The following is a 23,179-nucleotide window of genomic DNA, read 5'->3' on the forward strand; positions in this document are numbered from 1 at the left end:
CTTATAGGCAATATCCCTTTAGTGATGAACTTGTAATAGAATGAGCGCAGCGGCCGGCGCTAGCCGTGGGGAGCGGGGAGCAGCCATGAGGAGACGATGGGCAAACTGAGATGGGACGCAAGCAACACCGCACGGCCGTGACCGTGGCCCTCATGCAGGGGCCGTCAGGCGATGTCTGGAGACATTTTTGGTTCTCATACCTGGGGTGGGGGCTCTGCTGCCACATATAGTGGGCAGAGTCCAGGGATGCCTCTAGAACACCCCGTGGTGCACAGCACAGCCTTCTCCCCCCGCCAAGTATTAGTCAGCCGTGGGGCCTCGCTTCCACCAGTACACACTCAGCAGTGGGTTCCCTCACCTCAGGCCTGGGGCTCAGAGGGTGTGCAGAGACCCTCAAATGGAGAAAAACACATGTGGGTAAAGATGGAACTCACCTGGAGTCTTCTAGCCCAGCAGTGACCCCCGTGCCCGGGCCAAGGCACATCCTTCCGGACTCCGGATCCACCCACATCTCATCACTGAAGATGCTGTCGGAGGACCTGCTTTTTCAGTCCCGTGACCGCGACCCTCTTTCGGGTGAATCGGTGCATTGTGACGGCCTAGCCGTTCAGGTCCTCGTGGTGACGCTGCATCCTCTCTTCTAGGTTCTCCAGCTGGAGAGAAGACAGCGTCAGGACCTGGACGGCGTGGACTGAGCCCGGGTCCTGCACAGAGGGCTCCCCTCCCGCGAGGATGCGCGTTGCACGTCTGCCTTGCTGGTGGCTGTGAGCGGGAACGGCTGGCGTGTCCACAAGCCCCGTCCGACATGTTTCGAGGAGAGGGATCTTTTCAGTCTGGTTTCTTTAAAAAAGGCTGAAATACAAGAGGATGCGATTTTAAACCCTCTTCTTCTCTTTTTTTTAAATTAAAAAATTAATTTAAAAAAATTAATTTTTAAATTAATTTTTATTGGCGTATAGTTGATTTACAATGTTGTGTTAGTTTCTGCTGTACGGCAAAGTGAATCAGCTATACGTATACATATATCCGCTCTCTTTTAGATTCTTTTCCCATAGAGGGCATTACAGAGTCTGAGTAGCGTTCCCTGTGCTGTACAGCAGGTATTGGGATGGACATACACAAACTACTATATATAAGCCCTCTTCTTGAAGCGAGCGCTTTCCCCAGCCCCTCTGGCCCTTGTGCAGCATCTCCTGAGTGTCACCTGAGCCGAAGGAGGATTTTCCAGGCGGGGATGGAGGAGGCCCTGGGGGGTGGAGGGTGGTTCTAGAATGACTGTCCCCACCCATCACCCACCCTTGCAATCTTTGTAGTTTTGCAAAGCAGCCCTTTCTCCTTTTCTTCCTCTGTCCTTGTGTATGACTCTTCTCACTATAAACTGGCCCATTTCCCTGATTTCTGTTTCCTGGTCACCGTCATTGTCATTCCGAGGACCTAAACCTGCAGGGATGTAGATTTGCCTCCATCCTGTGCCACCAGGGAAGGCTTCACGTGCTCTCGGGGCAGGCTGTGCGGTCACCATCCCTGCCCCCCCCCGCCATGTGCTGCCCTAAGGAAAGACCCCCCTGGGGGGCCAGCTGCCTGCCATCCTTGCCAGCCTCCTCCTCCCATTTCGGTCTCACCGTCCTGGGTCAGCACCCAGGTTAAGTGGGACGATGCCAGTGTGGGCGGGAGGAGAGAGCTGGGCTCTGGTTGCGTACCTTGCGGAAGGTCCCGCCTTGGGCCCGAGTAACACAGCTCAGCCCCCATTCTGCTGGAACACCAGGAATTCCTAAGGATCCCCAGGAATATTTACAAACTGCATCAGCTTGGAGTTTCTGCATGTGTTACCAAAAGCCTTACCCAAGAAAAGAACCTGGTGAACAAGGAAAGGAATTTATTGATTGACGTGCTGAGCAGTCCGGGGGAGTGACAGCTTCAGGCCTGGCTGGACCCAGGGTTTGTGCCATGTCATGGGAACTTGTTTCTCTCTTCCCCTGACCCTGTCTCTGTGTGCTGGCTTCCTCTTGTGACTCCAGTCTTGCAAACTCCCAAGTTCAGATCCAGCAGGAGATTAGCACATGTGCCTTCCCCGTTTCTTCAGTACAGGCCCTGGGTTAGCTCAGTTGGGTCATATGCCCATTTCTGAACCAGTTAGCTACTGCCCCGAGGTCCTCCAAAGAGGACCACGGGGTGTTATCAGAATTAGGAAAAATAGATGGTGAGTTCTCCAAACAGGAACGGCCACTGCACACACCCTCAGGCCCTGGCCCGGGCCCAGGCTCTGGACGATGGCTCCTTGGATCTAAGTCCACGTTTCTTGGCAATGCTACCGCAAGCCCTGGGCCTGCAAAGCACATGCACAGAGCTTTCCTCAACTTCCCACAGTGAGAGCAACACCCAGGGACGTATTAATAACACTCCAGGCTTGGGCGGAGGGAAGGGAACAAGGGCACACTGCCCTCTTTCCCCGAAGGCTGCCGCCATCTTTGTATCTCCCACCCCCGGAATCCAGAACCCCTCCCGCAGGTTCGGGGACAGAATAACCCCTTCTCCCTCACCCCACCGAGGGCCACTTTTCTGTGATGTAAAGTCACTCGACATAAAGACAACCTTTTACACCACAATGCGAAGCCACATCCTGCTTACCGTCTCCGACTCGTCTTCCAGAAGAGACTCTTGGCCTTGTGGAGCCAAATCCCAATGCTATGGTCTGAATGTTCGCATCCCCCCAGAATTCATATGGGAAATCCTAACCCCCCCATGTGATGCTGTCAGGGGGTGTGGCCTCTGGGAGGTCATGAGGGCCTGAGGGTGGAGCCCCACGAATGGGATCGCTGTCCTTATAATAGAGGCCCCAGGCAGCCCCCGGCCCCTGTGCCACGTGAGGACCCAGCGAGAAGTCGCCGACCCAACCCAGAAGAGGCCCCTCCCCCGACCCTGCCCGCACCTGGTCTTGACTTCCAGCCTCCAGAGCTGTGAGCAGTGCCCTTTTGTTTATGTGTCACCAGGTCTGTGGCATCAATATTTTGTTACAGCAGCCCGCACGTACGTACTAAGACCCCCGTGAAGGTGTTTCTCCTAAAACAAAGGAAAAGTTTACGCTTCAAGGAGAATTCAGTCCTTCACCTTCAGGAGAATCTGGAAAGAAAACAAAACAGCAGTAAAAGCTATTCTTCGAGCCGATGTGGCCCAGGTACGCTGATGAGTATTTCCCTAACTTGAGGACAGTTTTGGGGACGGCCGGCGAGTGGATGGGTGCATCCCGTGCGGGCAGCCCTCCCTGACCCTGTGGGTCTCATCCCAGCGTTTGGCCCTCGTGGGTGGTGACACGGATGAGCTCAGGAGGAGGTGGCCGTGGGTTCTGCAGCCGAGGGGTGACAGCTCACACAGTGCTGTCACCTTCTGGGATGGCTGTCATCCAGGGTGACGGCCAGGCCCCTCGGTGCAGGTGTCGGCACCCCACGGGTGTCCCCCGGGGGGACGTGCACCTTGCTGACACCCTGGGGAGGAGACATCCTCCTCTCTGCCGCCCCCCTCCCCAGCCACGCATGCCCTCCTGAGGCTGCGGCTCCTGCACCACGTGTGCTGGGAGTGGGGTGGGGGGCTTCTGCTCCAGGGAAGGGAGATGGAGGGGGCGGGGACACTGAGGACGGCCAGTCGTGGGGTCAGTGGCAGGGTCCTGAACATTGTCCTGCAAGGGCCTCCTGCACTCAGGGACCCCAGGACCCTGGCCGCTGGTCATCCAGGTATAGGGTAGGGTCCCCCATTTATAAGGTAGTGTCCCCCAGCTATAGGAAGTGTCCCTCCAGCTATAGGGTAGTGTCCCCCCAGTTAAAAGTCACCAGAGCTTGGCTAATGAGGAGCTATGGGTTCCTGTCTGCAGCTCCAGCTCGTCGTGTGGGGTCCTGGCTCTTTTCTGAGACCCAAACATAGCCAAGCCCACCCACCCCAGCTCCTGGAGAGGGCAGTGAAGCCTCATGTCAAACCCAGAGCTAACTCGGAATCTCCTGGGATTGCTCCTGAGAGCAAAGACTCACCAGCACCGTCCTCTCGGTTGGACGGTCGTACAAGCTTTGGCTGAAACATTTCACTCAACAATCAAAGCAGCCTGGGGGACCACACGGAGACCTGAGTGTCACTGCAGCATGAGCTACTGACGCAGCCGAACCCGCACCCAACTGGACGTTGCCCACCCCGCCCCCTGACAGCACTGGTCAACAAATCTTTGTTTCTCTGGAATTCTAAAGACAAAAGGAGAGAGTTTTGAGAGAGATAGTACATCCCACGAGGTCAATCCATTAAAAATCAAGGAAGAAAAAAAATAAAACACTGTATTTAGATCCTAGAACATGCCGGAAAAATGGGCGAAGGACAAGGGTGCGTCATTTCCAAGGACCAGCCTACATCTGAAAGGAATTTAGCAGCGTTTGTTATCCAAAACTGAAAATGAGCAGAATTTTAACAGTAAGTCAGAGGTTAAAATCGACTTTCTGAGGTTGGTGAGTGTGACTTCACAAACTTTCTGAAGGTTAATTTAACAGATTTCAAAAGGCTCAAATGTGTGCATTTGGTTTCATATACATACACACAAAAAATTCTGCTTCTGGCTATTCGTTCTCATTTTTCACAAAGAGGAGGCTGGGAAGGGAACTATTTGGGGGTGCTGACTTGGGGAGCTCCGTCCCGCTGGCAGCGAGCCATGGTTATCACCAGGAGATGGTAGGGACCGTGCCCCAGGGACACGGATCCACTTGGAGCCCCCCATCCTTCAGAGGTCCACCGTCTCCACCTTGCCAGTCAGGGGCGCCTTCCCATCCTCACCATCCTCTGTTTCCTCACCCAGGGCCCTTTGGAGGACCACCTTGAGGGGCTCCCTCAGCCGCTGTCTCTGAAGGCCCCCAATGAAGAAGTCAATAGCAAGGTTAGCGGTGCTGTTGGTGCAGGACAGGTGGATGCAGACGTCGCTGAGAGTGTGACGTTTCATGTCAGCTACGAGGCAGCTGACGATGCAGAGGGGCAGGCCGAAGAGAAAGAAGCCCAGGACCGACAGCAGAAGGACCAGGTAGAGCTTTCTGGGCCAGTGTTGCTGGGAGCTCGCCTGGACTCGGAAGAGCAACAGCAGGCTGGACAAGCCCAGGATGGAGAACGGGAGGAGGACCCACACGGTGGTGGCGGTCGTAAGTGCGGGACCGAACTTTGTCCTTGGGATGAATAAACTGACCACAGGCATGACCTCTCAGTATATTAACCGAAAAGATCAGAATCCAGAGCAGGGCGCTCACGTTGCCTGACAGGTGCTTGAGGCAATGACACCGATACCAAATAGGGAAGAAGGAGGACAGACAGCGCTGGAAGCTGATGGCAGTCATGATGCCCAGGCCAGTGAAGTAGAAGAAGAACCTCAGGACCATAAAGGTGTCATGCAGGTGAAAGGAATAGTGAAGGAAAAGCTTCAGGATTTGGCAGACAGAGAATACAGTCTGGAAACAAAGGTTCATGAAATCCTCGACGGCCAGATTGAGGCTGTTGATGAAGAAGGCATTTTTCTTGGCGGACAGATGGACAAACCAGATTACTATTCCATTTCCCACCAACCCACAAAGGGCCACAACCACAGTGATGGACCGGAAGATCATGTGGTCAGTGTTCTCTGATCTTGGAGCCAGCGCTGTGGCGTCAATGCTGGAACGATTGCGTGTCTTGCGGTACTGGTCCATGGTGAGGAGATCCGAGCTCAGCAGGACTCTGCTGGGTTCCTCTGATCCCTGATTCCCGGCACTCCTGGGGGTGGGGTGGGGGGAGTCAGAGACGGAAATACAGAACCTCAGGCAAGTAAGGTGGGCTCTTGCTCCTCCCCACTCTCCCTGTCTCTCTCTTCTCTTCTCTCTCCTCCTCCTTCCCTCCTTGCCCCCCTTCTTCCCTCAGTTTGTCTCTTTCTCTTCCCTTTCCTTCTATTTCCCACCCCCAAGACTGGCCACAAATGAACCAAGTACAGGTCGTTACTGTGGTTCTCGTCTCTCCCTAGAGGATGAGATAAGAGTTCAGCTTCATCCTCTTGAGCTGGGCCCCTTGGGCATCAGTACAGCTCATTCATTCATCTCTGTACTCAACAAACTGATTTGCCGGATGTCCCCTCCAGCTTAGGCGCTGAGCAGAACACAGGGTGGGGGAAGTTGGGGAGACCTGGTTTCTGCCCCCAAGGAAACCAGGGGAACAACCACTTACAGGACGGTGCGACTGGAGCTCTAGTACTCAGGGGGGAGTTGACCCTTGAAGACATGGTAGACGTTACCAAGAAAGATGATACCCAATGCAGAGAAACCACTTGAAGAAGGTCCAGAGTCTTGGGGGAGCTTGTGCACTCAGGGTAGACCTCTTAGTATGGTTAGGACCTGAAGAGCAGTTTGGGATACAGGGGAGAGGACGTCGATGATGTAAAGGTGGGTGGAGGCATCTGGTCTACCTCCTTACTTAGGACCAGGTGGCAGCCCAGATGCACTGATATCTGTAGGGCGAGCTGTGCCTGAGTCCCTAGGATATCTCATCTACTCCATCTGCTTCAATACCATCCTGTACTAATGACTCCGAAAAGCTGGTCAGCCGCCTGAAGGTGCTCTGCGGGCTTCTAGGGCTGTGGGTTCTCATGTCTCAGTGGCTGTGGGACAGAAGGATGGCTCCTCTCAAAGACACCCATGTCCTAATCCCCAGAGTCTATGACGATTGAGGTAGGAGAGAGGCAATGAAGATGGCACATGGAATTAAGACTGCTAACCAGCTGAACTTAAAATAGGCAGATTATCCTGGGTCATTCAGGTGGGCCCCACATGTAATCACAAGGGGCCTTATAAAAAGGAGGCAGAGGAGGAGAGTCAGAGAAGGAGATGTGAAGCGGGAAGCAGGGGAGGGGTGATGTGATGGTTGGTTTTGAAGAGTACAGTAGAGGCCACCAGCCAAGGATGCAGGCCCCTCCAGAAGTTGAAAAATGACCAGGGAACAGCTTCTCCCTTGAAGCCCTGGGAAGGAATGTAGCCCTGTCCACACCTTGATTTTAGCCCAGTGAGACCCATTTTGGGTTTTGGACCTCCATAATTGTAAGGTCATAAATTTGTGGTGATTTGCTACAGCAGCCATAGGAAACTGTTACATAAGGTCGCTCATTCCGTGGTTGGGCTCAGGTTCCAAGAGGTCCTTTCTGCCCTTTGGGTTTCACGCTTCTTCCCTTTCTCATCCCTTGTTGCCAGCTTCTCCTTATCTTTTACTCAGACCAATTCAGCTCTTCTCCTTTTCTCATCCCCTGGATGCTGCTGACGTTTTCCAGGTCACATTTCTCTGTATTCTGTTCTGTTGTAGTTAAACGACGCCCTTGAATCTGATCTCACCCATTCACATGGCGTTCTGTGGACCACTCGGTTCCCAAACACACCTCTTCAGCCTCCGTCTCTCTTCAGCCCTGACTTGCTCATCAAACTGCCGACTAATAACACCACGTATAACACCACCCCCCAAACGTGTGCTCTCCACTGCTCTTCCTTATTCCTACAAATTACATTGCCACACAAAACCCAGTCCCCTAGATATGAAATGTGAAATCACTGGAGGGCATCAGGTGCACTCTGGGGTCAGGCTGTTTGGGTTGGATTCCTGCCCCTCCCACTAATTAACGAGTGCCTTTGTGTGATGTACTCGGTCTTTGTACTATATATAGTAGATGCACGCTACTGTATAAAAAATAGATAAACAACAAGGACCTACTGTATAGCATAGGGAACTATATCCAGGGAACTAATTATCCAAGATTAATAATTATAGGTTGTTAATCTTGTAATAACCTATAATGGAAAAGAATCTGAAAAAGAATATATATACATATGTATAACTGAATCACTTTGCTGTACACCAGAAACTAATGCAACATTGTAAATCAATGATACTTCAATAAAAGAAATTTAAAAAAAATTTTTTTTTCGTTTTTTTAAAGCACATTTCGAGGAAGGAAGTGTGTAAAAGATAAGTAATTCATTTTAACTTATGTTGATTTGGGCTTGTTTGTGGAACACCCAGGTGAAGATGTCCAGACAGTCAGGATTTTGGAAGAGAGCTGTGGTCTGGAGGTGTGGATTTAGCAAACATCATTGATGTAAGTGATAGCTGAAGCCACTGAAGAGGATGACATTGCAGGGAGGAAAGGGGCGGGCTGGGGAAGATGTACCATCTATTTACATCCAATGCGTAGATGAAGGAGGACCATCAGAAGCACACAGAAGAGGAGAGGGTACAGAGGAAGAAAACAACAGAGAGTGTTGTCTGAGGAGCTAAGAGCAAGACTCAGAAGTAGCGGGGCGGGGAGGACTTCCCTGGTGGTCCAATGGTTAAGACTCTGTGCTTCCAATGCAGGGGTGCAGGTTCCATCCCTGATCGGGGAACTAAGATCCCACACACTGTGTGGCATGGTGAAAATAAAATAAAGTAACAGAAGCAGAGGGGGATCAGTAGTACAGTAGCAATTCCTTGGAAGTTTGAATTAATGAAATACATTAGTAGCATGAAGGATTTAGCGTACTTTAGAGGGTTTTAGATTGTAGATCCATAATGCACTAGTAACAATATTCTAACGAAATGGAGGATAGATCACTATGAGATTGATGTCATCAAGAATAACGTTTACTTTGCTCACCAAAATATCCTGGGGCACTGTCTTCAGAAGGAACCTGCTCCCTGGGGCTGGTTAGCTGCTTTGATCTGAAGGATGGTCAGGACACCAAGGCCATCTTTGCTGTGGTAGGCTCGCCCTTGGTCCTAGGCTGCTTCTCTAAGGAGCCCTGTGACTGCTGGCTTCGGTAGCTGTTCCACTGCAGACTTTCCTGGTTTAAGGTACTTGTCTCTCCACGCCGTGTAGTCCTAATGCAAAAATGGCATAAGTCCCTCCATAAAGTAATTGGATGAGAATGCTGGGGTGGGGTAGGGTAGGCAGGGAAGAGAGCAAACAAGAGGTGGCTAAAATGGGGGGAACCCCACTGGAGAATTTTCCAGAAAGGCATGACCTAGGCATCGATATTTCCCATCGAGACATCAGACTGATGCCCAGTGGGCAGGGAGACAGAGGTTGGCTGAACTACAAAGCATTGGCAGGTCAAGGAAGACGTGGTGGAGACAGTAGGCAAGAGGAACCTGAGAAGCCACAGATGCTCTGGGCTCCAGACCAGACACAAGCTTAACGCCCTGGGGGAAATGCAGTAAAGGAGTAGGAGGTGGACAACTCCATCTTACCTTTGATGCTGGTCCAGTCCAGGAAGTGGTCTGCGAGGGTGGGAAGGACCTTCTCTAGATGTCTGATCATGGAGACATCATCTCTGTCCTTGGACCACCGAGCCACCCTCAGGAGCTCCTGAGGAGAGTGGAGCTCTGAGTGTTATCAAGTTGGTTCAGGGTCCCTTGTTATTTCCTGTGTGGGGTCACTGGCCAATCGGAGTCCAAGCGTCATCTCAGGAGAATATCTCAAGATCACGTGTGTGTCTTCTGCATTTCCTCCTGTGTTGCCTCATCCTCACATTCAGCTTCTACCTCGATGTTCTCAGAATCACTCTCTTCCTGTGACTTTTTCTCTGAAACAAGCCTCAATTGCACATTTGCGGTGCACTAGAACACACCCGTAACACCTGGCATCCATCATCTTGGTGATGTTTGAGACTTTGAACTAGCTGGTATATTTTGGTGGCTAAGCATTATGCAAGGGTCATGCCTGGTAGAATGTCCCTCCAGGGCCATCCTGTTCGGGATCTTCCTCCTCAGCTCACATCCTGACCTTCCCAGATGCTCTGTCCTTTCATCTCTTTCAAAGTCTCAACCTCTCATGTCTCCCCTGCATTCACCCACCACACAGACATCCTAGACACTAAGCACTCCTGCTTCTAGATCAATGCTTCCAGGGAGGCATCAGTGAGGTTGGGTGGGAACCGCTGAACATATTCCACCTCAAGACCTGAGCCATGTTCTTTCCAGAAACCACGTCTAACTGTGGACAGGATGACCTCCAGCCCTTGGGGAGAGACAGCAGAATGATGAGGATGGAGAGACAGGATAGCTCTGGCCAAGCCCCCTGTAGAAGGTCAGAAATAAATGATGAAAGTCTCCAATCAGGGACTTCCCTGGTGGCGCAGTGGTTAAGAATCAGCCTGCCAATGCAGGGGACACGGGCTCGAGCCCTGGTCTGGGAAGATCCCACATGCTGTGGAGCAACTGAGCCCATGTGCCACAACTACTGAGCCTGTGCTCTAGAGCCCGCGAGCCACAACTACTGAGCCCACGAGCCACAACTACTGAAGCCCGCATGCCTAGAGCCCACGCTCTGCAACAAGAGAAGCCACCACAATGAGACGCCCGCTCACCACAACGAAGAGTAGCTTCCCGCTCGCCACAACTAGAGAAAGCCCGTGCACAGCAACGAAGACCCAACGCAGCCAAAAATAAATAAATAAATAGTAAATAAATAAATTTATTTAAAAAAAAAAGAAAGTCTCAAATCACACCCTCTGTTGTGGAGTCACCATGGTCCAGCTCAGGCCCCTAAGCTTCCCAGGGATAAACAGATCCAGAAATCGTTTATCACACCTTCCAAATTCCCACCAGAAGGATTTTTTCCCCACTATGTTTAGTTTTACTTTCAGTTGCATGAGATACTTTTCCAGTGATGAGGAACTGGTGTGGTCTTTTCAGGCTCATGCCTTCCAGGATCAATAATTAGAGAAACCCAATGAGAAAAGAGAAATGAATGCATGTTTCCTCCTGGTCATAGGCAAGTCCGTTGATCGTGTCTGCCCAAAATACAGTTTCATTTCCACTGCTTGGGGTCCTTGTGTCAACCAGCTCAAGCCTCTCCCTCAACTGGATACAGTAAATGAAAAAGGCACCCATGTCCCTTCCGTTCCAAATCTTTTAAAACTCTGTAACAGTGATTCTCAAACATTTTGATCTTAAGACCCCAAAGAGCATTTGTTTACGTCATTTATATCTGTTGATGTCTACCATCTTAAAATAAAACTGAAAAATTAATTTATTTTATAAAGTCATTTTAAAATAAAAATAATAAGCCCATGTCATTTTACCATGAGTAGTATATTTTTAATGAGAAATAAATATAGATTTTTTTAAATAAAAAAATCTCAGTGAGAAGAGTGGCATTGTTTTATATGTTATGCAAATCTTTTCATGGGAAGACAGTAGGAGTCTCATATCTGCTTCTGCATTCAATCTTTTGCATAATGTTATTTTGGTTGAAGTATATGAAGAAAATATGACCCCACATAGATATGTTGTAGGAAAATGTAAGAGGAGTTTGATAGCCATTTCAGGACCCTTCTGTGAAATTCGAAATATGCCTCCTTGAAATTCTGTCAAAACTTAACAAGTGGTAGTTTCTTCAAGGTTAGCTGTAATGTGGAATCTGAAACCATATCAATAAACTTTTCATACTCTGTTACGTTAAAATCCATTGATCTAAATTGCACTTTGATTGAATCTTTTACACATGTGTGATTTTGTAACATCAAGTATTAGTCACTTGGAAAATATTGGTTCACTGAGTTATGCAGATCTTTCAAATGTGGACACATTTAATTATATACCCTGTCTATCTACCTATCTATCTATCTATCTATCTATCTATCTATCTATTATGTTTTTAATATCACCATGAATCTCATCAGAAAACTCTTTAATTATTGGGAAGCCATTACACTCAATGTAACAGATATATGTTTTTCAGGATTCTAATTTTTTCTTGAAAGCCCAAATGGCATCATTGGCAATAAAAACTTCCAGTTGTTTTCCTTGAAATGACTAGCTCACTTTGTTCATTTTGAGAAAATTTCTTCCAGATCTTCTAGTCTGAATAACCACAGTTGGTCAATCAATCATTCTTTCAAGTAAAAATGGTGATCAACAGAATAAAGAAGCTAGTTTAGCTCTCAGCTCAAACAATTGCAGTGGTATAGCCTGAGAAAACCATCATACTTTGATATATGGCAAAGGTGACATATATTTATAATACATATTTATAAATTTATTATATATTTAGATTACATATATATTTCCTATTTAGTCACATAAAATATTAAAAAGTCATGTACTCAAGGGTCTATATTTCATAAAATTAAGAGTTTTTACTGTTTCATCAAGGATCAAGGACACTCCTGGGTGAAGGTGGTTTTTTCAAAAATTGCTGTGAGGCCATGATGATGGGAAAGAATACAATAGTACTATTACACTTGTTACCACTGCCTTGATTTGAGCTAAGTCACCAGCTGTTTTACCACCATTGCTTTTGCATCCATCAGTGAAAATCTCAACAAAGTTGTTCCAAAAGAAACCATGAAACTATATTTTAAAAATTATTCAACATTTTGAACATTTCAGCACTTTTGTTTGTTGCCAAGCATTCATATAAGAGACCTTCTTCAATAATTAGTTGCTGTTGCTACCAGACAAATTCTAGAAGTTCAGAAATATCTGTAGATTTTTTAAAATATACTTGAAGAGAGTATTTTAACTCAGTTTTCATGTTGCAGCTAAATCTTTAAGCTAATGAGTTACTGTACCATAAGAAAGTGGGGAGCACCAGAATTCTTTTACTGACTTGTCTCCAGCTGGTATTCATCAATGTCAACTCTACAAGTCAAGTAAGCAGTTAAAGTAAGTGGTGTGGTTAGCAGAGTGGGAACAGAGATATCGTCAGTGTTTACAAAGAAATGAGGAAATTTTAGGCAAAGTAAGCAGATCCTCACAACTACATAGGAGAGGAAACAGTACCCAAGTTTCTACAATATTTATCTAAAATGACCAGTTTTGAACAAAAAAAATTTACAAGACATGCAAAAGAAATGTGAAAGTACAACCCATACATTGGGGGAAGAGAAAAGCAGGCAACAGAAACTGCCTGTCAGATTGCCCAGATGTTGAATTTAACAGGCAAAGCCTTCAAAGTAACCACTATAAATATATTCAAAGAATTAATAGAAACCATGCCTACAGAAGTAAAGAAATGTGTGATGACAGTGTCTCATCAAATAGAGAAAAATCAATAAAGGAATAGAAATGAAACTATTATATCCAGGATGGATAAACAACAAGGTCTTATTGTATAGTACAGGAAACTATTATTCAATATCCTGTGATAAACCATAATGGGAAAGAATATGAAAAACAGTATATATGTATAACTGAGTCACTTTGCTGTATAGTAGACATTAACACAATATTGTAAATCAACTATACTTCAATAAAATTAAAGAAAAAGAGAGAGACAGAATGATTTTTAAAAAGAACCAAATAGAAATTCTGGAGTTGAAAATACAATAACTGAAATGAAAAATTCACTACAGGGACCCGACAAGAGATTCGAACTGTCACGAGAAGGATTTAGCAAACTTTAAGACAGGTTGACAGCAAATATATAATCCAAAGAAAAAAGGGGGAAAGAATGAACAAAAACAAAGAGTCTCAGAAGAATGTGGGGCATCATTAAACACATCAAAATATGCATAATGGGAGTGCCAGAGAGGAGAGAGAGAAAAGAGCAGAAAAAAATATTCAAAGAAATAATGACTGAAAACTTCTAAAATATATTAAAAACACTTAACTTACATAACCAAGAAGTTCAATGAACTCCAAGGAACTCTTATCCTTATTTTAGGGGTGATAAAATAGAGGCACAGGATGATTAAGGCTTCTCAGTCAAGCAAGTATAGAGTCAGGGTCTCCCCAAGGCGGTCTGAATCTAGGGCTAGAGGTCCTAATAACCATGCTTTGCAGCTTCAGTGATATGCTTCCCTCCAAATTCAGCTGAGCATGTTTTTCATGTGATTCCTGCAGACCATGAAAGTGCAGTGATTTTATAATCATGTGAAAATAAATGCAACTAGTTCTTACCTGTTGACCCTGATAATCTCAGAGGTGTAAGGACTATAATGTACAGTTTTGTGAGCATTGGTTTTTTCTTATCTTTAACAAACTAAAACAAACCAAATTATACAACATATAAACTTAAACACACATCATTTACTGTAAATACAATATACTGAATAAAAGCGTTTATAATAATTGTATGGATGGCTAAATATTAATATCCCCTACCAGAGACTGTTAAGAGTGAGGCATTTACATATGCAAAGTTTTAAAACTTTTAGATGGTTAAAAATGGTGGAATCCATGTCATGGAACAACTAAGCCCGAGCGCCACAACTACTGAGCCTGCGCTCTAGAGCCCGTGAGCCACAACTACTGAAGCCCGCACGCTTAGAGCCCGTGCAACACAGAGAAGCCACCTCAATAAGAAACCCGTGCACCACAACGAAGAGTGGCCCCTGCTCGCTGCAACTAGAGAAAGCCCGCGTGCAGCAACAAAGACCCAAGGCAGCCATAAATAAATAAATAAATAAAATTTTTTTTAAAAAAGACAAGGTCTTGGGAGGGTTACTTCAGACATACCCTCCCTCCACATAAGTCCCAGCCCCATTTCCTACCTGGAATCTAGAATCCCAATCAGCAGTGAGGGGGCTGATATGTGAGGAGCAGGGACACACATGTGCCTGGGCCAAAAGAACGTCATACCCAGTTGGGCAGAGGGAGGCAATACCACGTGGCTGCTGAGCACATGGGCTCAAGCCCCAGCCTCCCCTCTACCAGCTGGATGAGCTTGGTGTTACATAAGCGAGTCGAAGATGCCCTCTGTATACTAGCCCCACGTTCTTTACTTCTTCACTGCGGCCCAGGACCCGTTAGCTACAAGCCCACCCTCACCAAACTCAGTTTTACACAACGAATTGTTTTTTTTTTAATTGAAGTACAGCTGACTTACAATGTTGTGTTAATTTCTGCTGTACAGCAAAGTGATTCAGTTATACATATACATTCTTTATTTTAATAGTCTTTTCCATTTTGGTTTATCATAGGATATTGAATATAGTTCTCTGTGCTATACGGTAAGACCTTGCTGTTTATCCATTCTATATATAAAAGCTGACATCTGTTAACCCCAACCTCCCACCCCATCCCTCCTCCAACCCCTATTTATTTCTTATGAAGGAAACAAGCATCAAGAGTAGCCTCTTCCGCAGCATGAAAACCAGGATGGCCTCGTGGAAATCACAAGAGAACAAGGTTTCAAGATGGCAGGCATGCTAATGTGTACTAGGTGTCTAGACGTGGGGAAGAAGGGGAGACGAAATGCTATCTTCCATTTAGGCACCCGTGAGCCCTTTTACTCTCCTCCACTAACTTTCTTCCATGTGGGAAGCCTCTTTCTGGGGCACATGTGTGGCCCTGGGGCCCTTGCAGAATCTGGGCTTAGTTTCGTTCTTGTTCTCAAAGTTGGTCTACTGCCACCTAGAGGCCAAATCAGGAACTGCTGCCTGGCTGCTTTTCTGCCAAGAGGTTCTCAAGCCTTTCCCTTAACACCCTTCTCTAAACAGCCAGCCCCGAGTGGGACTTCTTAGAACCCACACAGCACGGACCCTCACCCCACCCCACACCTGTTCACACAGTTCTCCGTCTACCTCTCCCACGTGCTTACTGGTGCTTGAATTTTTCCTAAACATGAAATATAGAGTAAAATACCAGAGACAGAGGAGCAGCTGACGAGGGGGAACATTCCAGAGGATATAAGAGAATTCTGGAGACCCCGCCGACTGCGACAGCCACAGCCAACATCACAAGTCGTCAGATCATCCTCTTTCTCCTGGTCCTACAGCTCGGCGCCCCACAGCCCTACACGTCCGCTCTGACGTGGACCAAACCCTGGATGTCTCCTCACTCTCAGCTGACACCCCCCAGAACCAGGGGTCAGCCCCAAGCAGAATAACTAGCCCCCTGGAAGATAAGCTGGGGCCACCCCTCTCTTCCTTGTCCGGGATGCCCTCCAAGGGGTTCCAAACACTCAGGGCGAGGGCTTCACCGCTCTCTGCCCAGTGCTGGCAGCCCCTTCCCATGCCCTCCGCCTCCCCCGTAGGGTTGCTCTGGCCGCAGAGGTTGTGCTGAGCTGTGAGAAGCACGTGCTCCTCTTTCCCTGCAGTGAACATGCCCCTGCCGTGGCTGTGGACGGTGATTAGGAAATTGGCCAGGCCAGCCTGGGCGGCCTCTGCTGGGGTCTGTTGTGAGGACAGTGGTCTCTTGATCACTCCTGAGCCCAGCGCTGTGCCCAGCGCTGTGTTGGTGAACAGATCGAACCACGTGAAACTGCCACCTCTGTAGATCAAAAACCACTGTGGGGCTTCCCTGGTGGCGCAGTGGTTGAGAATCTGCCTGCTAATGCAGGGGACATGGGTTCGAGCCCTGGTCTGGGAAGATCCCACATGCCGCGGAGCAACTGGGCCCGTGAGCCACAACTACTGAGCCTGCGCGTCTGGAGCCTGTGCTCCGCAACAAGAGAGGCCGCGACAGTGAGAGGCCCGCGCACCGCGATGAAGAGTGGCCCCCGCTCGCCACAACTAGAGAAAGCCCTCGCACAGAAACGAAGACCCAACATAGCAATCAATCAATCAATCAATCAATAAATCTTAAAAAAAAAAAAAAAAAAACCACTGTGTACCAGTAGCTTCTTGCGGTCCAGCCTGTACCTTGTTACTATGTGAGGCCGCCAGCAGCCAGTCTTTTACAGCCGCACAGACCCCCCCCCCCCCACGTGCTTCCTCCCGGCTCCCAGAGGACAGACAGACCTGGCCGGGTTAATTGTTACTGCCAGGCTGTCCATCGGCTGAAGGTTTTAGCGTGACTGATTTATTCTTTTAAGATGTTGAATTTTCCAAAGTCTCCAGATACCAGACTCCTGGACAGGAACACGTTGGCATGGATGGGGGGGCCATCGCTGCCTGCAGATTTGTGACCCCGGCTCAGCCGGTTTTGCAGGACAGCACTGGGAGGGGTAACCTGCAGAGCTGGGGAGGCGAGAACCCCATCAAGGGCCAGACCTGGCCACGTGGGCAGCTGGGCGGGGCCTGTCCTCGCTGAGGCCGTGCTGTGATCCTTCCACTACAGAGTTCTCCCCCTGCCTCACCCACAGGCTCCCAGCGCCCAGGTGACCCCTGCCCAGCAGTCCCCCACAGGGGCCACCAGATGGCGCTGCTTCCTCACCAAACGCACCCAAAAGTGTGCCGGCCAAAGCAGGGTCACTGCAGAGCCTGGTGCCAGCTGGGCCCTCCCCTGCCCCTTACAGCCCTGTCGCCCGGAACGGGGGTCCTGGACACCTGCTGCCTGCAGGGTGCTCTTGCCCCGAACCCCCATCTCCAACTTCCCCTCCTCCCAGGAATCCTTTGCTCACCCATCACCCCCACCCATCCCTGCCCACTCCTTGCAGACCCTGCCCAGCCAGCGTTTGCACGACCCTCCTCCCACACCCCAGGGCTTCCCTTGGGAAGGAAGGAAGGGAGGGAGGGAGGGATGGAACTGAAGCCATTCCTTTTAGCTTTCAAAAAACAAATCATTTTATGTATTTCTGATTTTTTTTTTTTATAAATTTATTTATTTTTATTTTTGGCTGTGTTGGGTCTTCGTTGCTGCACGCGGGCTTTCTCTAGCTGTGGCGAGCAGGGTCTACTCTTCGTTGGGGTGCGCGGGCTTCTCACTGCAGTGGCTTCTGTTGCTGCAGAGCACGGGCTGTAGGCACACAGGCTTCAATAGATGTGGCACGTGGGCTCAGTAGTTGTGGCTCACGGGCTCTAGAGCGCAGGCTCAGTAGTTGTGGCGCACGGGCTTAGTTGCTCCACGGCATGTGGGATCTTCCCAGACCAGGGCTTAAACCCATGTCCCCTGCATTGGCAGGCAGATTCTTAACCACTACGCCACCAGGGAAGCCCTCTGATGATTTTTTTTAATGACAGTTCATAGTCATTGTTAAGACTTTCAAGTCCTACAGAAAATATTGAAAAGATAAATCACCAAAACTCTTTGGACCTAGAGGGAGACATTTTGGGCATAGAACACTCCAGTTGTGTTTATTTTTCTAATAGAGACCCAGAGAAATTTCAATTTTTACCAAAACGAAAACATTCTATATATGCTACCTGAAACCTGTTACAATAAAGCATTTTATAACTCCAGGAGAATTGTTTTAAAAAGTCCTTTTTTCACTAGAAAACGTGTGTGTTGCTCATTATAGGAACTTCAGAGAACATTAAGAAATGGAAAGAAGAAAGACTTACCTATAGCCCCCCACCCCAGAGACACCTCTGCAGGTTGTCCATCCTTCCCTGGGAGGGACAAGGCTCTGGCCAGTCCTGGCCGCCCTGCCTGCTCTCCCCAGACTGCCCTTAGGACTGGAGGCTTCCAGCCCAGGGAGGCCAGGGCTCTGGCAGCCTAAAGGCCATCCCGCTCGGCAGGTTCAGGTAGGTGGGTGAGGACCCCAGCCTTGGCTTTGGGGGGTAGGGTGCGGAGGGGCCATCCATGCGTGGGACCACTTCCTGCTGGACCCCAAGGAGGGGTGTGGCCTCCTTCCTGGAACGCCTGGGAATGGGATGAGGGTGGGGGCAGCTTCAGAGGGGCCCCAGCATCAGCCCCGCCCTCCCAGCCCCAGGAAATAGCTGTGAGGCCCCCCTGAGGGGCCATCCATCTGTGTGCTGCCACTGGGGACAGACGGTCAGCTGGCAGTGTCTGGGGCACGTGATAAACAGCCCAGTCTAGACAGATGGGGAGTGCAGGACCTCTGGCCCCGGAACACGCCGCTGGGGCGAACGGGCGCCAGCCCAAAAGAGCCAGTGTGTTCCCAGTCCTGGAGAAGTGACGGCCACCTGGAGGGACGGGGCTGTCGCAGGGCTGGGCTCCCATCCCGCTGGCACCTCTCCAGCTTGGTGACCTCCAGCGAGTCACCTGAGGGCCGGGAGCCGTGTCTGCAAAGGGAGAGGGAACAGCATCTCCTTCCCGGGATGCAGAGGCGGGAGGCAGGCAGCCAGGCTGGCAGAGGGCGGACAGTGCTGGGGCCCGTCCCGACCTTCAGGGACAACTGCGTTGCTTCCCCCGTCTCTGCCTCCGGCTCTGGGCAGTCCTCCAGATGGCCCCAGCCCACCCTCACCTCCGCACACCCCCTGCGCTGCCTGCCAGCGTCACTGCTCCTGGCACATCCTGCTCGGCCATCAGGACCCGTCCTTGGGTCGGTCTGTTCTGTGACACCGGGAGCTTCTTGGCAGCGGGCGCCCTGCCCTCCGCTCCTCTGGCGCTCACCTGCCCTGGCTGAGCACCCAAGGGGACCCCCTTGTCCAGAGCGGCCTCCCACCCACCACGCACTGCATTTCCTGCGCTCACGTTGGCACCCCTGTTAGTGTCCGTGTGTCTCACTGGAAGGTGGGCTCCTGGGGGGAGCTGTCTCCCTGGGTCGAGAACCGGAGGCCCGGGCGGAGGGGCCTGACAGGTATTTGTGGGATGGATGGACCGGTGGTTGGGTGAACAGGTGATGGCGTGAACGATGGGGTCAAGTGAATCAAGGGTATGGCCGAAATGGAACGCCACCGAATGGACCCAGACCAGGTCGGTCCTGGGTCCTGGGACCTTCCAGGCCAGCAGAGGCCTGACTACTGACCCGACGCCTGAGAGGGGGGTGGAGAAGGGAGGGGACCTGCTCTCACGGCAGAGTCCAGCCACCACAGCCTGTCACCTACTCTCGGCCACACTCTCCCCTTTCAGCCAGCAAATCCCAACGGAGCCAACTGGGGGCCAGGCACCAGGGGGGAGCTCGAGGGAGGGAGGGTCACGCCATGGTGTGGCCCCGGTCCCCAAGGAGCTCAGCGTCTGGAGAAGGGACAGACATATCGACACAATCCAAGGACGGCGTGTGAAGAGGCTTAGGGAGGCACCTTCTGTCCCGACTCGCCCTTGACAATCATTACCTGCCCCTTTTTACCCACACGTGTCCCAGTGTGGGTGACAAATCATCACGTCACCTTAGTGTTAGGGAAGCACAGAAGAAGGAGGGTCTCAGGTTCCCGACTCAGAAAGCAGAGGAGGCTTCCTGGAGGAGGAGGTGTCTGCGCTAAGCCTTACAAAGTAGTGTAAGGAAAGGGCTGCCATCAGTTGGGGACAGTCTCAAAGGCCCCAAACACGGGCACTTGCTGAGAAGAAAAGAAAGACGGGGGTCCCCAGAGGAGGCTGTGGCAGCTGGACCCCAGGATGGGAACAGGTGTGCACCAACACGGGACAGAGGACACCCCAGGGGGGCACAGGGAACGAGACACACATGTGACCTTCCTCCCGGGTCTGTCCGTCCTGTGATTCATCACAAATAAAATGTAGATGGTGTGGACTTCCCTGGTGCCACAGTGGGTAAGAATCTGCCTGCCAGTGCAGGGGACTTGGGTTCAAGCCCTGGTCCAGGAAGATCGCACATGCTGCAGAGCAGCTAAGCCCGTGCACCACAACTACTGAGTCCACGTGCCACAACTACTGAAGCTCATATGCTTAGAGCCCGTGCTCCGCAACAAGAGAAGCCACTGCAATGGAAGCCCACGCGCCACAACTACTGAGCCCACACACCACAACTACAGAAGCCCAGGCGCTCTAGGGCCCGTGTGCCACAACTACTGAGCCCATGTGCTGCAACTACTGAAGCCCACACACCTAGAGCCCATGCTCCACAAGAGAAGCCACTGCAATGAGAAGCCCGCACGCCACAACAAAGAGTAGCCCCCGCTCACCGCAACTAGAGAAAGCCCACGTGCAGCAACAAAGACTCAATGCAGCCAAATAAATAAATAAATAAATAAATAAATAATTTTTTTTTAATGTAGATGGTGTGAAACAGAGGTCAAGTTTCAGCTGGTTTTTGTTTTCTTTTAATTTTTTTTCATGTAGCTAACCAGTCATTCTCTTAACATTTGTTGAAAAGACTTCCCTTTTCCCATAAATAACTTGGACGCCTGTACTTTAAATCAGTTGATTGTATGTGGTGGGTCTATTTCTGGACCCAACTATTTCTGGTTGGTCTGTTTGTCTGTCCTTATACCAGCATCACACTGTCTTAATTACCAGCATTAAAGTATATCATGAAATCAGGTGGTTTAAGTCCTACAATTTTTTATTTCTTCTTCAAGATTTGCATTTCTATATAAATTTTAGAATCAGCTTGACAATTTTTTCAAAAATCTACTAAAATTTGACTCGGATTGCATTGAATCTATTCAGTTATTCTATAAAAAATTCATGGGGAACTGACATCTTAACAGTATGGAGTTTTTCAGTTAATAAGCATGTTTAACCCCCATTTATTTCAGTCTTTGACTTCTGTCAGGTATTTTTTGTAGTTTTCAGCATAGGTATCTTGTTCATATTTTGGAAAGTTTACCCCTAGGTATTTGAGGTTTCTTGATGCTATGCAAAATTATCTTTTAACTTCATTTTCCAGTTGTTTGATCTTGACTTTTTATAGGATCGAATAACTCTCCTGCCAACTTACTAAGTTAGTTCTAATAGTCTTTTTGAAGTCTACTTAGTTTGCGTACTATGTACACAAACATGTCATTTGCAAATAGAGATCATTTTATTACTTCCTTTTATTTCCTTTTCTTCCTTTATTGCACTGGCTAAGACCTCCCGTACAAAGTTGAATAGAAATGGTAAAAATGGGGACTTCCCTGGTGGTCCAGTTCACCTTCCAATGCAGGGGATGCAGGTTCTATCGCTGGTCGGGAGCTAAGATCCCACATGCCTTGGGGCCAAAAAACCAAAACATAAAACAGAAGCAATATTGTAACAAATTCAATAAAGACTTTAAAAATGGTCCACATTAAAAAAAAAAAAAATGTTAAAAAAAAAAATAAATGGTAAAAATGGGCATCCCTGCCTTATTCCCAGTCTTACAGGGAAAAGTGTTCAATATTTCACCATTAAATATGATGTTACATGTAGGCTTTTTGTATATGCCCTTTATCATATTGATATAATTTCCATCTATTCCTAGTTTTCTGAGAGTTGAGTTTTCTTTTAATCATGCATAGGTATTGAACATTATCAAATCTTTTTCTTCACTTATTAAGATGACATATGGTTTTTCTCCTTTGGTCTGTTACTTTGGTGAATTACATTGATTCATTTTCCAGTGCTGACTTTGTAGTCCTTGGATAAACCTTGCTTGGCCATAGTAGATTAATTATCCTTTTTATATACTGATGGGTTTGATTTGCTAATCTTTTGATAATGGCGTTTGCAGTTACATTCATGGGAGATGCTGGTCTCTAGCTTATTTCCTCATAATGCCCTTGTCAGTTTGGAGTATCAGTTATCCCCTCTTACTCTGTAAAAATTTGGAAAAGACCAGTACTCTTCCACCAGAGAAACCATCTTTTGTGGAAGGAGTGTAAAATACAATTTCAGTTTCTTTAAAAAATACAGGGCTACCCAGATTCTCTTTTTCTTCTTGCATCAGTTTTAGAAAGTCTCATTTTTCAGGGAATTTTTCCACTTCACCATTTGAATTTAGCCTAAATGTGAATGAGCCATCTTGGAAGTGGGCCCTCCAGCCCCAGTCAAGACATCAGATGACCACAGCTGTGATCAAAATCTTGATTGCAAGACCCTGAGCCAGAACTACCCCAGATAGGTCACTCCCCAATTCTTGACTTACAGAAGCTATGAGATAATAAAAGTTTATTGTTTTAAGTTGCTAAATTTTAGAGTACTTAGTTATGAAGCAATAGATTACTAATACAATCATGAAATGATCCTCTTTGTCTCGGGTGATTGTCCATGCCATGAGATCTACTTTATTTGAAGGTAATAGCTAGCTGCACTGGCTATCTTGCGATTATTGTTTACATGTCATATTTTTTCATTCTTTTCTTTCAATCTATCTGCATCTTTATATTTAAAGTGTGTCTCTTGTAAACAGCATATTATTGGGTAGTTTTTTTTTTTAATTAATTTATTTTTATTTTTAGCTGTGTTGGGTCTTCGTTTCTGTGCGAGGGCTTTCTCTAGTTGTGGCAAGAGGGGGTCACTCTTCATCGCAGTGTGCGGGCCTCTCACTGTCGCGGCCGCTCTTGTTGCGGAGCATAAGCTCCAGACACGCAGGCTCAGTAGTTGTGGCTCACGGGCCCAGTTGCTCCGCGGCACGTGGAATCTTCCCAGACCAGGGCTCGAACCCGTGTCCCCTGCATCGGCAGGCAGACTCTCAACCACTGCGCCACCAGGGAAGCCCGGGTAGTATTTTTTTTTTAATCCAGTGGGA

General features: G+C 48.5%; 2 protein-coding genes across 4 annotated transcripts in view; one reads left to right on the plus strand and one right to left on the minus strand.

Annotated features, from left to right (window-relative positions):
* NADSYN1 (NAD synthetase 1) overlaps positions 1–880 on the plus strand; it is a 36,368-nt gene extending 35,488 nt beyond the window's left edge. For all 3 annotated transcript variants that reach the window (XM_059932291.1, XM_059932294.1, XM_059932293.1), the window contains one exon: positions 645–880. In XM_059932291.1, coding sequence (XP_059788274.1) covers positions 645–695 — 51 coding nt within the window. In that variant the 3' untranslated portion in view covers positions 696–880. The remainder of the gene's footprint in view (positions 1–644) is intronic.
* Positions 881–4,748: 3,868 nt separating this feature from the next.
* Positions 4,749–19,098, minus strand: LOC132370251 (mas-related G-protein coupled receptor member X1-like). The gene is given in 4 exon segments (XM_059929976.1): positions 4,749–5,156; positions 5,158–5,763; positions 18,669–18,854; positions 19,037–19,098. Coding segments are annotated over 4 exon segments (1,260 nt in total). The 3' UTR covers positions 4,749–4,750.
* Positions 19,099–23,179: the final 4,081 nt, after the last annotated feature.

Source organism: Balaenoptera ricei, chromosome 8 (genome assembly GCF_028023285.1).
Source record: "Balaenoptera ricei isolate mBalRic1 chromosome 8, mBalRic1.hap2, whole genome shotgun sequence".
NCBI classification, from domain to species: Eukaryota; Metazoa; Chordata; class Mammalia; order Artiodactyla; family Balaenopteridae; genus Balaenoptera; species Balaenoptera ricei.